We start from the raw sequence: 15,661 nt of genomic DNA on the forward strand, positions 1-15,661 counted from the left end.
CATTAACCCTAACAGAACTAGGACTCACTAAAGCTCACTATTAAAACCGCTCTGCGTGCACGGATTCCACGGGACTTGATGACGCAATCAGACCAAGTCATATATACCCAGGGAATCGTTGGCCGGGCCAACGTCACCTGTGTAGCTACATGCTGGGGATCTTCTGCGTGGCATGCGAGGGGTCCGAGGTTCGAATCCGGGGTGCCAAGTGACTTTCTTCTTCATCTTCTCTCCTTTTTCGTTCCTTCTTTCCCTTCCGATAGCCAAAAACCTCAGGTAGGGTTAGGGTTAGTGACCATGCATATTTTCCCTATATGCCTTCTTAACCCTAACAGAACTAGGACTCACTAAAGCTCACTATTAAAACCGCTCTGCGTGCACGGATTCCACGGGACTTGATGACGCAATCAGACCAAGTCATATATACCCAGGGAATCGTTGGCCGGGCCAACGTCACCTGTGTAGCTACATGCTGGGGATCTTCTGCGTGGCATGCGAGGGGTCCGAGGTTCGAATCCAGGGGTGCCAAGTGACTTTCTTCTTCATCTTCTCTCCTTTTCGTTCCTTCTTTCCCTTCCGATAGCCAAAAACCTCAGGTAGGGTTAGGGTTAGTGACCATGCATATTTTCCCTATATGCCTTCTTAACCCTAACAGAACTAGGACTCACTAAAGCTCACTATTAAAACCGCTCTGCGTGCACGGATTCCACGGGACTTGATGACGCAATCAGACCAAGTCATATATACCCAGGGAATCGTTGGCCGGGCCAACGTCACCTGTGTAGCTACATGCTGGGGATCTTCTGCGTGGCATGCGAGGGGTCCGAGGTTCGAACCCAGGGGTGCCAAGTGACTTTCTTCTTCATCTTCTCTCCTTTTTCGTTCCTTCTTTCCCTTCCGATAGCCAAAAAACCTCGGGTAGGGTTAGGGTTAGTGACCATGCATATTTTCCCTATATGCCTTCTTAACCCTAACAGAACTAGGACTCACTAAAGCTCACTATTAAAACCGCTCTGCGTGCACGGATTCCACAGGACTTGATGACGCAATCAGACCAAGTCATATATACCCAGGGAATCGTTGGCCGGGCCAACGTCACCTGTGTAGCTACATGCTGGGGATCTTCTGCGTGGCATGCGAGGGGTCCGAGGTTCGAATCCCGGGGTGCCAAGTGACTTTCTTCTTCATCTTCTCTCCTTTTCGTTCCTTCTTTCCTTCCGATAGCCAAAAACCTCGGGTAGGGTTAGGGTTAAGGCTTTCAATGACATAAGGCAGTGTTTTAGAAGGGACAAAGGTTGGCATTTCCTCCTTCAGGACGATTCTTGTTGCCTTTTGTAACGGGGCTCATTACAGCGTGATTGACAAACGCTCCGCCCTGTGTTCATAATCTGTGTGCTTCAAAAGTAAAGTCAATGTAAATTTTGTCGCTTTTGAAAAGCTCGCTTTTCCGGAGATGGGGCATTGGAGATCATTGCCTTGGTTTTCGATTTCGTGGCATTCATGATGTTCATGCTGAGCGGAGACCGACTGTAAGTGCTGTGCTGCAGTCTCAACAAGATGGACTATTATTACTTCGGCATCTCTGGGACTGTCGGCCAATTAGTTAGGTGAAAAAGTTCAATTTGGTGACCACTCTCTGGCTAGTAAGGTTTGACGATTGATTCGACTTTTATGGACCATTTAGAAAAAAAAAATAGCCACCATGTCCCTCGCGAAAATCCCGGCATTTTTCGCTAGAGGGTTCATACCACTAAATCCGCCTGTGAAGCGGTTTCCGGTAAAAGTTTATCACGACTATAAAATTATAATCCCAACTTTGCATACAAATTGTGCAAAATCGGTACAATATTAACAATTTTAGTGTTGCAAATCGTGTTTTGCTAGAACTTGTGAATGTGATCTCTACTAATTTGAACAGAAAACGCGAAAATTTGAGTGACGTTTACGATGATGAGCGCATGAACACACGAGGTCAAAACGCGGTTAGCAGTCGGACGTAAACACGGGAAAATCGGGCCTTTTTATATAGCGCTATTTTTCTCAAAAAGTAGACCTAAAATATGGTGTCATTTTCAGATATGTTATGCCGAATTCTGTTCTGATTAAGATGATATCAAATATATATTTCAAAGTAAGACGTAACTCGACTTATAGCCTAAAACGTGACCCTATTTTGCACGTAAAGTCTATGGAAAGCTATTTTGTGGCATGTACCCTAGAGGCCCAAATCCAAAATGGCCGCCGCCACCATTTTGAAAATTCAAGTTTTGAACCAGAGCACCTATAATCATGCACAAAGACACTTTTTCGGATATGTCGAGTACAAGGATTCCGATTAGACATTACGGCATCATTTTCACCCAGAAATCCAAGATGGTGGCCGGCACCATCTTGAAAAATTTAGTTTTGAACAAGAGGACCTAAAATCGTGTACAACGACACTTTTTTGGATAAGTCGACCACAAGGATTTCAAATTTGACATTACTTTGACATTACGAACTCATATTTACCCAGAAATCCAAGATGGTGGCCGCCGGCGCCATCTTGAAAAAAAAAAGTTTTGAACCAGATTTCCTAAAATCGTGTACAAAGACACTTTTTGTGGTAAGATAAAGCAGTCTAAACCCCAAATAAGGCGCCTTAACCCTAAATAAGGAACATAAACCCCAGATAAGGCATCTAAACCCAACATACGGTGCCTTAACTCTAGATAAGGGTTGTTAACCCCAGATAAGGGTCGTAAACCTAAGATAAGGCATCTAAACCCAAGATAAGGCGCCTTAACCCCAGATACGAGAGACGTAAACTCAGATATGGCAGTCTAAACCCCGATAAGGCGCCGTCTGGGGTTTACTTCTCTTATCTTAAGTTTATGTTCCTTATTTAGGATTAAGGCGCCTTATTTGGGGTTAGGACTGGTTTATCTGAGGTGTACGTCCCTTCTCTGGGGTTACGGCGCTTGTGTTTTGTGGTAGTGTTTTGAATCACAATCAACATGATGTTTCCAAGTCGGAGGCATTCGTCTATTAAATACCTAAGAATTTGGTTTGTTTCACTCTGTCCAAACTTGAATCATCTAAAATAATATTTAAATCACTACCTGCTGCTGTGATTTGGGGTAACTCGTAGCTTTCCCTCTCCAGTTTACCTGTACTTTAAGTTTGCCCATACTCCAGGCCTTAAGCGAACTAAATTTAGATACATTACTGGAGTTGCGCCACAAAATTTGTGTAAATAATCAGACAGGCAATATGGCGGATTGTAACCCCGGGATTGTAACTCGAGGTTTTACAATTTGTCTATATTACTGAACACATACGAAATCCACTAAAATCAGACTTTGTTACTATTTAACAGTACACATTACTGGTCGAATACGATAGGATTTCAGTCTTAGGCGCCTTAACACGGCTACCCAATAGGCCCGGGGTTTGAACTTAGTCTCCGGTCGAGGCAGGTAGTTGAATTCGACAGGCGATCATGCAAGGAGACTTATAGACTTGAAACAGCCACTGTCATTGATTGGTTAGGCTTAGTTTAGGGTTAGGATGAGGGTTAGAGTTAGGGTTAGGATTAGGGTTATGAATAGGCTTAGGCCTATGGTTAGCTTACACAAAATAATTACTTGAAGGTTGTACACCGCCCCCCCCCCCAAAAAAGTAACTTGTTGAATCAAAAGCCAGAGGGCTGCAGACAGGTTCAAAGACCTATGAGAGCGCTATCAGAAAACCTTCTATTTATTATTAACCGAAATCTTATCGTGTTCGACCAGTAATGATATACAGAGAAGATCATGCTAGGCCCACATAGCGGGCCCTTTCTCTCCTCTTTTGTTTCATTTTGATCGTTTTAATTAGGCCTACTAATCATGTGTTCATATGATTCTAATGTAACAAATTATCCGCTTGTCAAAGCTCTTTTTTCTTTCCTTTTTTTTTAAGAACCACATATTACGCTTTCAAAAAATAAATATAACAAAAATTCATTGCTTGTTGTTGACACAGTTTTGGAGATAATCGCAATATTATGCAAGAAATCCCTATTCAATGCTGTATTATATGCAAACTTCAATTTGATGTTTCTCCTAAACCGAATGTATTTCACCCTTGAAAATCTGCGATCACGTGGGTGTTGTCATGGAAATTGATATAATTGAAACTGGCATTGACCCTTTTTCAACACTGGAATGCGCTCCATACAAGCCCTGCAATTTTCGAGTTCAGAACAAATATTTGAACAAAATTTTGCACAAAATGTTCATTTTATACGCATGAAGGTGAAAATGGGAATTTTAGAAATTTTTAAAAAAGTTCAAATTTTTTTTAATATTTTTTTAAAAATTATTTCTTTAGCATTCTGAAAATTGAGTTTATCTTGATTGATAATCGATTACTGATAATCGATTATTGATAATCGATAATCGATTATTGATTTTCGATAATCAATTATTGATTGACACCTCCATACAAATAGCCAGTAGGCCTACGTAAGGAAAAGGCATGATTTGAAAATCACCCCAATCATTTTTAATGCTATTTGAATAGCGGGCCCAATCATGATTGATATTGATAATTGATTATTGATAATCGATTATTGATTATCGATTATTGATTATTGATTATCAATTATTGATTATTGATTGACACCTCCATACAAATAGACAGTACGTAAGGAAAAAGCCTGATTTGAAAATCACCCCCCCTCCACATCATTTTTAATGCTATTTGAATAGTAGACCTAATCTTGATTGATATTGATTATATTGACTGAATATTGATTATCGATTATCAATCGATCCATCATCGATAACAGATAAACACTGGTTGCCAAAATGCAAACAAGATCATGCTGACCGGCATAGCCATCTTCTTCCATTCCTGTCGCCGCCGCATTACTGGTCGAATACGATAGGATTTCAGTCTTAGGCGCCTTAACACGGCTACCCAATAGGCCCGGGGTTTGAACTTAGTCTCCGGTCGAGGCAGGTAGTTGAATTCGACAGGCGATCATGCAAGGAGACTTATAGACTTGAAACAGCCACTGTCATTGATTGGTTAGGCTTAGTTTAGGGTTAGGATGAGGGTTAGAGTTAGGGTTATGATTAGGGTTATGAATAGGCTTAGGGGAGAGCGGGGAGTGTTCGCCCTATTTTTTTCTGACCAGCCTAGCGGTGTCAATTTTAAGATTAAGGATGACCTGATTAGCCCATGTGAAAGCCCTATGTCTTAGCTATAATACGGCCACAATCCCAGAACTATAGGCCTTACAATAGCAACAGGATAGAGCAAACAAAAAGTTTTTCAAAGTGGCGAACTTGCCCCATATTGGGGCAGGTTCGCCCATATGGTGGGGTAAGTTCACCCCAATGACAAAAAAAGGTTTAAACATTGCATAACAATAACATATTCAATGCAAACATTCAGCAAGAGTATACAGGGCATTCATTCTCTTCTGGGGAGTCCCTAAATTTGTTGCAGGGGTCGGGTCAGGGTAAAATGTAGGGGTCCAAAGTGAGCTTAAACGTATCATGTTTACAACTTCGGGGAGATTATGGATTAGGACATAAACGGTGGTATGAGTAATACTGATACCATATAACTTTAAAAAACATGCTTTTCAGTAGTTTTCCTTGTTTAATGGTATAATTATCAATATTTTGCATAATACGCTGATGGGGCAGGTCCGCCCTCCAGTTTGGGGCAAGTCCGCCCGGGGAAGATATAGGGCGAACATGCCCCATCCACAAAAGGGCGAACGTGCCCCATGTGCACATTTTTGTATTTTCTTCAGGGTATGCAAAAATACAAATCGAATAAGGAGTTTATAACTGCATTAAATCTTTAACAAATCCCATATGTTCCCAATACAGATTTCCATTAAAGCCATATGTATTTATGTATCAATGATAATACAACATTATGAATGCAAGAAAAAATTACGTTTTGGTGTAATTTTTTGTTTTGGCTGCAGTTCGATGAACACGTCCCTATATGTCGCGTAACTAATGTGAGAAGTTTATTATGACCTATTTTACCTAATTTTGCCATCACCAAATTCCCCGATAGCCGTAGTGCTGAGAAACAAGGGGTGGGCGAACCTGCCCCTAGGGCGAACACTCCCCGCTCTCCCCTATGGTTAGCTTACACAAAATAATTACTTGAAGGTTGTACACCCCCCCCCCCCCAAAAAGTAACTTGTTGAATCAAAAGCCAGAGGGCTGCAGACAGGTTCAAAGACCTATGAGAGCGCTATCAGAAAACCTTCTATTAACCGAAATCTTATCGTGTTCGACCAGTAATGGTGAGGCAAAGAATTAAGGTACCAGTTGTGTTCACCCCTGTATTTCCTAAATAAAGAATAATATGTCGAAATTAAGACAAGCAAAACGCGAACGCGAACGCTTTGTGTACAAATTAATTGGGCATGTAATGGAGCAAACTTCAACTTTTACATTGTCATCTTCCGTTGCTTTGCATCTTTATGTTTATTTCTTGAACAATTTCAACGACTGCAGGTCTTAAATTCGAGCTAAATGATGCAGTTATTGGCTGTTTGTTCCAATTGTGATAAATATAGCCTATATGTTTTTGTTCACGATATACAGTCTGTCTCAAAAAAAAATTGTGCAAGTGAAAAGCGCCCTCTATGGCAATTAGAGAATACCGTTGTGACATAATGCTTACATCAACGTCACGAGCACAGTCTTAGCTCTCAAATGCCGTTTGTTCTCTTCAATTTGCTTGTTCCAATTTCGATGATATGTTTATTTAACAACGAAAGGGTAAAATCACAATTGTGCCACTTTTACTAGGGAAGAGAGCTGTACATTTAAATCAATGATTGCTGATGTTGATGCGTCTAATGCACTCCTCCTTTCGGGCGCATGCATTAGACGCATCAACATCAGCACGCGTGCATTATTTTGTCTAATATCTCTCCCAACAAGTAATACGTGTTGATGCCATTTACCAAAATCAAAGTTTGTTTATGTGTTGTGCATCCTTAATCATTGCATTCCTATGGCATGTTTATTTATGTGATGAGCGCCCTTGAAGTGTTAAGCTAAACATAGCCTGCAGCCCATCAATCACATGTAATTTGGTGCCGAATTTGGCACTGGAGGCTGTCATCTTGGTTTTTGATGTATTGTAGTGTAGAAGCTCTCGGTAAAGATACAATTAATCTTTACCTGAACCAACATAATTATTATTCGTGACAAGAACAAGAAGAAGAATAGCAAGTGAAGATAATAAACATCATCAAGATACGTTTCAGCCAAAGTGTATCCTTGGATTTGTGATGATTTGTGTCACTTTTTGTTGTTGGTTCCGAGTCATCGAAGATTGTATTTATTTAGTACCAAGCTTCTGCTAACCAGGGGAGCAAAGCAAGTTTGCCCCTACATTTGTAAAGATTAATTTTCTGTAAAAAGATGCTATAGTTGGTAAATAGTTACCAAATAAAGGTTCAGTTGAGCGTCTGTTTTGTAAGCTTACCTAAAAATAGCTAAAAGCTTAAGGTAGTGTCAGCAGTGTAAACATAAACATTGCATTGGCACAGACAGTCACCACAGCCTCCAGTCATGTCAGACGTCACTGAATATAGCAAATATTAATGAGTGTGCATGTAGATAAATGCACATTTGGTAGAAGCTTAAGGATTAGAACTTCAAAGAAGTTATTGAGGCCTATGAATCCGAATCGTAGAAATCAAATAAAGATATCAGTAGTAGCTGCCTGTATGTACATTTCTAACACAGACATTAGATCTCTTGCACCGTTGTGCAGGAATGACTTGTAGAATCAAAAGCACAAACTGACACGGGACTACTACTGAAAAATAGCTTTGTGGTATTTTAATAAATATCTAATTAAGGGGTAACAAGTTTACTCCCACCAGTCGCGAGTCGCTTACGACAATTAAAATAAAGTTTGGTAGTAAAGTGCCTGCATGTACGCCTCTAATACTGACATTAGTAATCTTGCAGTTGCACAGCTAGTGCATGCAGGAATAACTCATAGAATCATACAACACTGACTCAGGACTTCTACCTAAAAAAGAGTTTTGTGGTATTTTGTTATCAATAAACGGGCGCAAAGAGCTTACTCCCGCCTGTCGGTGCACGATAAACGAGTGGATCGAGCTTTCTCCCACCCGTCGGTAAGCAACGTAGGGCCTGCATTCAAGCGAAGTTTCGTGTATACTGACATTCGTTTTTATTTTAGGTTTCGACACATGTAGCCTCACAAAGCACACTTTACACAGGTCCTACGTATAGTTTCTCACATAAATTTGTGAACCGTTGTTCACTTTAGAAAAGTATTGCGCTTCGTTGCCTGCATCGGCGTCGTTTCGTTAATTCGTTCGTTTCGGTGCTATCGAAAACATCATGTCGAGTCATAAAACCAGTTCCGAATTAAGAAGCAGAAGATCTTATAAAAGTGATGCATTATCAAAAAGTACAGAATATGCATTATTACAAGCTGCAACTCAAAAGGTAGAGCTAGAATGTCGTGCCAAAGCATTGAAGGAAAAACAAGCTCTAGAAACAGCCCTCGAATTAACCCACGGCACCGACGGCATATTGCCGTGGGTGCCCACCCCCATTGCCGCAATGCCCTCAAAATATGTCCTTTACCGACGGCAGTCACTTGCCGTGCCCCTAAATGAAGTTGCCGTGGGTGCCCTAGCCGGCCAGCCCTGTCCCTTCATTATAAAATCATTAACAAGTACTGATTAAATCCCCGCAAAATTGTGGAAAATTAAATCGAAAATCTTGAACACGATCGCTATTTTGAGCATCGTAACCCAGCTATCAATCACAGTATACACAAAATAGCGATCAATCACAGTATACACAATAGTTTGTTGTGAATTAATATTCATTACCGATACCCCATACGTAAGCTTACATATTCAGCCAATCACATCGGCTTTTATACAGTTTATACATTATCTGGTTGCTAGAAATCTGACATTCTGACTTAATTTTCTCGATTGGTCAGAGAAATACCTCCAACGTACTATCGACCAATCAGAAACGCTGTTAGTAACTAAGACTCCTCGACCTCGTGTCGTAAACAAAATCTGAGCGCTGGGCAAATCTCTAGATATGTTTTGCACGAAATAGTTTTTATCCCGGCGAATTTTATCAATATTATTACCAAAGTTACAGCTGTTTCATCGCTGTTTCGAGTCATTTTTGCAGCTCCTCAGAACTAGGGATCGCAAAATTTAACAAATTAAACTGTTGATTTTTGATTGCTTTGTATTATAAAGCAGGTTTTTTAAAGCAATCAGGTTAGTTTTAGTGTAAAGTTGAGAGTCGAATTTTACGTCTTTGGTGTCGAATTCAGCTGACGGTAATGCCCGCGGTAATGCATCTATTCGCTTTTGAAAAATTGCCTTGGTGCCCTTCTCAAATTTTCAACAGTTGCCTTGTTGCCTTTTGAAATATTACAAATTGCTGTGCTGCCTTGCCTTTTCAGAGAAAATCCACGGCAATTATCAACTTGCCCTAAAAAAGTTGCCGTGCCCCTTCAGATCCTTAATTCGAGGGCTGTCTAGAAAGTGAGGAATTTAATATCCAAGCCAGGGCAAGGGACTTGCAACAACAAAGAGAGTGGTTGGAAATGAAGACTGAAATAAACATAGAGCAAGCCAAAATAGATGTATTGGAGGACTATGAACATAAATCCCAGAGCTTAAGAAGTAGACCAAAATCGGTGCTTGATGACCTCACAGAAGCTCAACCAGATACAAACACATCAGTGAGGCAGTGGTTGAACCACAACACTAGAGAAGGTCAAGAAATTGATGGCAAGTTCCTAGCTCAACATGATACAATTGGTGCTGTAGGTCTAAATCCAGGGGCAAGACCAAAATACACACATGTGGAGTTGGGACCTGCAAAAGAGCAGCCAGCAGTGGGCATGACTACTGATGGTAAAGTACATACTGATTTAGGTCAACAAGTTCAGCCAAGAAGCAGGTTAACAACCAGTCAAGTTATGCAAGTCAACTTTCCACCACCAGGTGAAGTCTTGTTTCCTGCAGCAGCACCTGAGGAATCAGAAAGTACAGGGGACAGAATACCCCCACATTATTTGTCTGCCACTAAATATGAAAATATTGATGAACAGTATCGTCACCATGGTCAAGAACAGTACAGTGAACAGTATGAACATGACGGGCCTTCATCAGTAAAGTATGGTCATAGAGTAACTTCGTCACCAGAGCCTGATGTGAAGAAAAATAAGTCATGTTGCCACGGCAACATACAACAGAAGTGAAAGAAGAAGATAAAGATACCAGTATAGAAAATTTGGCACGCAACCAAGACAACTTAACAAGGCTGCTGGTGGAACAACATAAACAAGCGAGTTTACCAAAGCGGACATTACAAACATTTACTGGGGACCCGCTTCTGTATATTACTTTTATAAGAGCCTTTGAATTCATCATCGAAAATAAGAGCAAAAGTAATAGAGACCGTCTGTATTATCTTGAACAGTACACAAGAGGTGAAGCCAACAGTTTGGTGAAAAGTTGTATTCACATGGATGATGAGGTTGGTTACCTGGAAGCAAAAAGGTTGTTGGAAAGGAAATATGGTAACAAGCACAAGATTGCAGAGGCTTACTTAGCGAAGATGAGGCAGTGGCCGAATGTGAAAGGTGATAGTTCAGGGCTACAAGATTTGTCATAATTTTTGTTAGAATGCAAAAATACTATGACCAGCCTGGGCTATACTAATGAGTTGCAAAGTACAGCAAACATTAGAATGTTGATGATGAAGTTACCATATAGTATGAGAGACAGATGGAGGAGACAAGTAGATTATGTAGAAGAAGAAAGAAACAAAGTGGTAACATTTGAAGACTTCACCTCCTTCTTAGAAAAACAGGCTAGAATCGCAACTAATGCTGCCTACGGTAGAAGTGTGACGGAGAAGGAAGATAGTACTAAGAAGGAAGAAAGGGTAAAAAACCCAAACTATCAGACTTATAAAGCTAGAAGAAATCTAGCAACAAACACAGAAGCTGTGTCGGCAAGTGTGACATCAAATAGTCCAGGAGCCAGACCAAATGTAATGTCATATAGTCCAGGAGCCAGGCCAAATGTGTCGTCAAGTAGCCCAGGAGCCGACAAGCCGTGTACATATTGCAAGGGTAAAGATCACACTTTGGAAATGTGTAACAAATTGAAGGAAAAGCCTATAAGTGACCGGTTGCAGTATCTAAAAGAGTTGGGAGTTTGTTTTGGCTGCCTAAAGAAAGCAACACATTACAGTAAAATCTGCAAATACAAGCTTACCTGCAAGACATGTAAAAAGCGCCATCCAACAGTGCTACATGTGAAACAGGAAGAGACACAGAAGTCTGGTGAAGTTGCTAATCAGACATGTGGGCTTACAGGCGCCGGAGTTAAATCTAGTGAATCATATCCCACAATAATACCAGTCATAGTCTACTCAAGAGTTTCCAGAATGTCTGTAGAAACATACGCCTATCTCGACAATGGCAGTGATGCTGTATTCTGTTCTGAAAGGCTGCAAAAGGAACTACATGTTAAGGGCAAGAAAACCAGGTTGGAAATTGAAACCATAACAGATGATATCATAGTAGACAGTGAAATCATCCAAGATTTAGAAGTTTCTGACATGAACAGAAATAATATCATCTCTCTTCCAAAGGCATACACACAAGATAAGATCCCTGGTGACTTGGCTGACATTATCAACCAGGATGATATTGATGCAATTCCATATATGGAAGAAGTTAAGCTAGGAAGATTAAGTGATGAATCTCAATGCCATATTGGTCTCCTCATAGGAAATAATGTGCCTAAAGCATTTGAGCCAATACATGTGGTAAACAGCCAAGGTGAAGGACCTTTCGCCTGCCAAACTAGACTCGGATGGACAGTGTATGGTGTCAAAAATAAAGAACACAAAAGGACATCAGTCATCCACAGAATTAAGGCACATGACACTATTGACCAGCAATTAGAGAAACTCTACAATGCTGAGTTCAATGAGCGAATCATTGACGATAAACCAGAGAGAAGCGTGAGTGAAGGACAATTCCTAAACAAAGTAGAAGCATCAATCAAGTATGTAGATGGGCACTACCAAGTAGGTTTCCGCTCAAAGATGATGACATGAAATTGCCGAACAATATACATCAAGCCGAACAGCGGGCATGCCATCTGAAGAGGAAGTTAGAAAGGGACTCGGTTTTCAACGACCAATACACTGCATTCATGAATGATATGTTTAAAAATGATTATGCAGAAGAAGTGCCAAAAGATGCATGCAATAGAAAGGATGGCAAGGTGTGGTACGTCCCCCACCATGGGGTGTTTCACCCCACCAAGGGCAAGCTGCGAGTTGTATTTGATTGTGCGGCGAAGTACATGGGCCAGTCTTTAAACTCACAATTACTAAAAGGACCCGACTTGACAAGCAACTTGGTAGGTGTGTTGACGAGGTTTAGAGAGCACCCTGTTGGAGTTGTAGCAGATATAAAAGCAATGTACCATCAAGTGCGTGTACCAGAACCAGATAGAGACTTAGTAAGATTTCTATGGTGGCCCAACGGTGACCTGAGTCTGCCTCTGAAGGAATATAGGATGAATGTGCACTTGTTCGGCGCAACTTCGTCACCTTCATGTGCGAATTTCGCACTGAGAAAGACCGCTGATAATGGTAAGGAGAAATACAGCGAAGAAGTATGCAACACGGTGCTGTCCAACTTCTATGTCGATGACTACCTCAAATCTATCGAAGGTGAAAGCAAAGCTATTCAACTCGTCAGTGATCTCACCAGCTTGTGTAAGGATGGTGGCTTCAAGTTGACAAAGTGGTTGAGTAACTCAAGAGAAGTGTTGCAGTCAGTCCCTGAAGACGATAGAGCTGAGACTACAAAGACACTAGATTTGAAGAATGAAGAGTTACCATCAGAAAAGGTGCTGGGGTTGCTATGGTCACCACAAACCGACAGGTTTGGCTTCCATATTAAAGTAAAAGAGAAACCTCCTACCAGAAGAGGCATCCTAGCAACTGTAAGCTCCATCTATGACCCGCTAGGATTTGTTGCTCCAGCAATCCTGCCAGCAAAACAAATATTGCAGAACTTAAGCAAGCTGCAGCTTGGTTGGGATGAGTCTATTCCTAGTGAGCTTCTGACCCGTTGGGAAAGATGGCTTGATGAAGTACCGAAATTGTCAGATTTCACCATCGAAAGATGTTTCAAGCCCAAGGACTTTGAAGAAAGTGAAGTCCAGATGCACCACTTCTGTGATGCAAGTCAGAAGGGGTATGGTTCAGTGAGTTACTTACGATTCGTTAATGAGAGTGGTCAAGTGCATCTTACTCTCCTGACAGCCAAGGCAAGAGTTGCTCCTTTGAAGATCATAACTATACCTCGCCTAGAGTTAACTGCAGCTGCAATGGCAGTAAAGGTCAACAACATGTTGCAAAAGGAACTACAGTTGAAGGTCGAAAGCACATACTTCTGGACTGATAGTCAGACCGTGATCAAGTATATTAACAATGACACCGCCAGATTCCATACCTTTGTGGCTAATCGAGTCGCATTGATTAGAGATGGCTCCCAGCCACACCAATGGAAGTATGTAGGAACCAGCTCAAACCCTGCAGACGACTGCTCAAGGGGCTTAGCCGTTGATTGCTTCCTCAAGAATAGAAGGTGGACTGATGGTCCAGACTTCTTACACAAAGCAGAAAACCAGTGGCCAAAGACTAACATTGGAAACAGCGCTGAAGAGCTAGCTGATGATCCAGAAGTTAAAAAGAAATTAGTAGTCAACACAGCGTTGACAGAAGAAGCAACAGAGACAATGGAGAAACTACTTACACGATTCTCCTCATGGTATCAACTTCGTCGTTGTGTTGCATGGATCCTCAGAGTCAAGAAATATCTCCGTAAGATCTGTCATGATAGAGATAATGATAGAGTTGATGATAGAGTTGATAATGGAGATGATGATGGTAGAAAGAATGATGAGAATGAAGAGCATGGCAACATTACAGATTTGCTTAATGTTGCTGACATGCAAGAAGCAGAAAGAGCTGTGATAGTATATGTCCAAACCAAGGCATATCCAGAAGAAATTAAGACACTAAAAGAGCTGCAATTGAGAAGTAATGACAGTCAGCCAGAAGACGACTTGCGACAAGTTAGCAAGATTAAGAAAGCAAGTCCTCTCTACAGACTTAATTCATTTATAGAAGATGGAGTAATCAGAGTAGGTGGTCGACTGGCTAAGTCAGCTCTACCTGAAAAGACAAAATTTCCATCAATCATACCAAAGAAGTCCCACATTGCAAAGTTGATTTTACATGACGTCCAAGAAGCAACTGGACATGGGGGCAGAAACCACATGTTGGCTCATCTGCACAAGAAGTACTGGATAACAAATGCCAATGCAGCAGCTAGAAAGGTTATCAACAGTTGCATCACCTGCAGAAAGAGGAATGCAAAAGTACAACAGCAGATGATGAGTGATCTTCCCAAAGACAGAGTCACTCCAGGAGAGCCACCATTTTCAAGAGTTGGAATGGACTATTTTGGTCCCCTAGAAGTTAAACAAGGCCGTAGTATAGTCAAGCGATATGGTGTAGTGTTCGTCTGCCTTGCATCCAAAGCCATACACATTGAAATGGCAGCGTCTTTGGATACCGATGCCTGCGTAAATGTCATACGACGATTCGTGTCCAGAAGAGGCCAAGTGAAACAGATCCGCTCTGACAATGGCACCAACTTGATAGGGGCAGAAAGAGAGTTACGCAGAGAAATTGCAGCTTGGAATCAAGACAGAATCCATGACTACCTTCTGCAAAGAGAGATTGAGTGGACCTTTAATCCACCAGCAGGAAGTCACCATGGAGGCATCTGGGAACGTCAAATACGAACAATCAGGAAAGTGATGTGCTCTGTTATAAAGGAACAAATACTAACAGATGACTCTCTTCATACATTACTGTGTGAGATAGAAGCCATAGTTAACAGCCGACCACTCACCAATGTTCCTGGAGAAGTATCTGATTTAGAGCCACTTACACCAAATCACCTTCTTCAACTAAAGAGTGACATGATCTTACCACCAGCCGCTGCAGGAAAGCTGAGTCAGTATGCCAAGCGTCGGTGGAGGCAAGTCCAGTATCTGGCAGACCTGTTTTGGCGCAGATGGATCAAAGAATACCTTCCTCTGTTACAGCAAAGACAAAAGTGGATTCACCCACAGCGAAATGCCAAGGTGGGAGATGTCGTCATGGTTGTAAATGAATCTACTCCCAGAAACGTCTGGCCGCTAGGAAGGGTGATTGAAACACTCCCTGCAAGTGATGGACTGGTTCGGCGTGTGCAGTGAAAACTAGGACAAGCATTCTCACCAGACCCATTGATAAACTGTGTCTGCTGTTAGAATCAGAAGTCACAGACTAAACATCAGTTTACGTTAATTTGCTTGAAGGCAAGCTGACACCTTGCTTTCACTTTGGAACAACTGATGCAAACTGTCAAATTCATCATGAGATCTACCAGATGTGATGACGGATGAACCTATCTGTACTACAGATGTGAAGACTGGTGATTAATCTCTACAGCGGCGTGTCTGCGTTTAGTGTGAAGTTGC

At 41.4% G+C, this 15,661-nt stretch overlaps 2 protein-coding genes across 2 annotated transcripts; both read left to right on the top strand.

Annotated features, from left to right (window-relative positions):
- Positions 1-10,733: 10,733 nt before the first annotated feature.
- Positions 10,734-12,167, top strand: LOC140161946 (uncharacterized). The gene has a single exon (XM_072185240.1). The coding sequence runs from the start codon at positions 10,734-10,736 to the stop codon at positions 12,165-12,167; it is 1,434 nt and encodes a 477-aa protein (XP_072041341.1).
- On the top strand, positions 12,164-15,397 carry LOC140161948 (uncharacterized). The gene has a single exon (XM_072185241.1). The coding sequence runs from the start codon at positions 12,164-12,166 to the stop codon at positions 15,395-15,397; it is 3,234 nt and encodes a 1,077-aa protein (XP_072041342.1).
- Positions 15,398-15,661: the final 264 nt, after the last annotated feature.

The sequence above is a fragment of the Amphiura filiformis genome, chromosome 10 (genome assembly GCF_039555335.1).
Source record: "Amphiura filiformis chromosome 10, Afil_fr2py, whole genome shotgun sequence".
NCBI classification, from domain to species: domain Eukaryota; kingdom Metazoa; phylum Echinodermata; class Ophiuroidea; order Amphilepidida; family Amphiuridae; genus Amphiura; species Amphiura filiformis.

Bases quoted from the DNA above. Each gene is read 5' to 3' on its own strand.
- LOC140161946 (XM_072185240.1), top strand. From the start codon at position 10,734: ATGACCAGCCTGGGCTATACTAATGAGTTGCAAAGTACAGCAAACATT.
- LOC140161948 (XM_072185241.1), top strand. From the start codon at position 12,164: ATGAAATTGCCGAACAATATACATCAAGCCGAACAGCGGGCATGCCAT.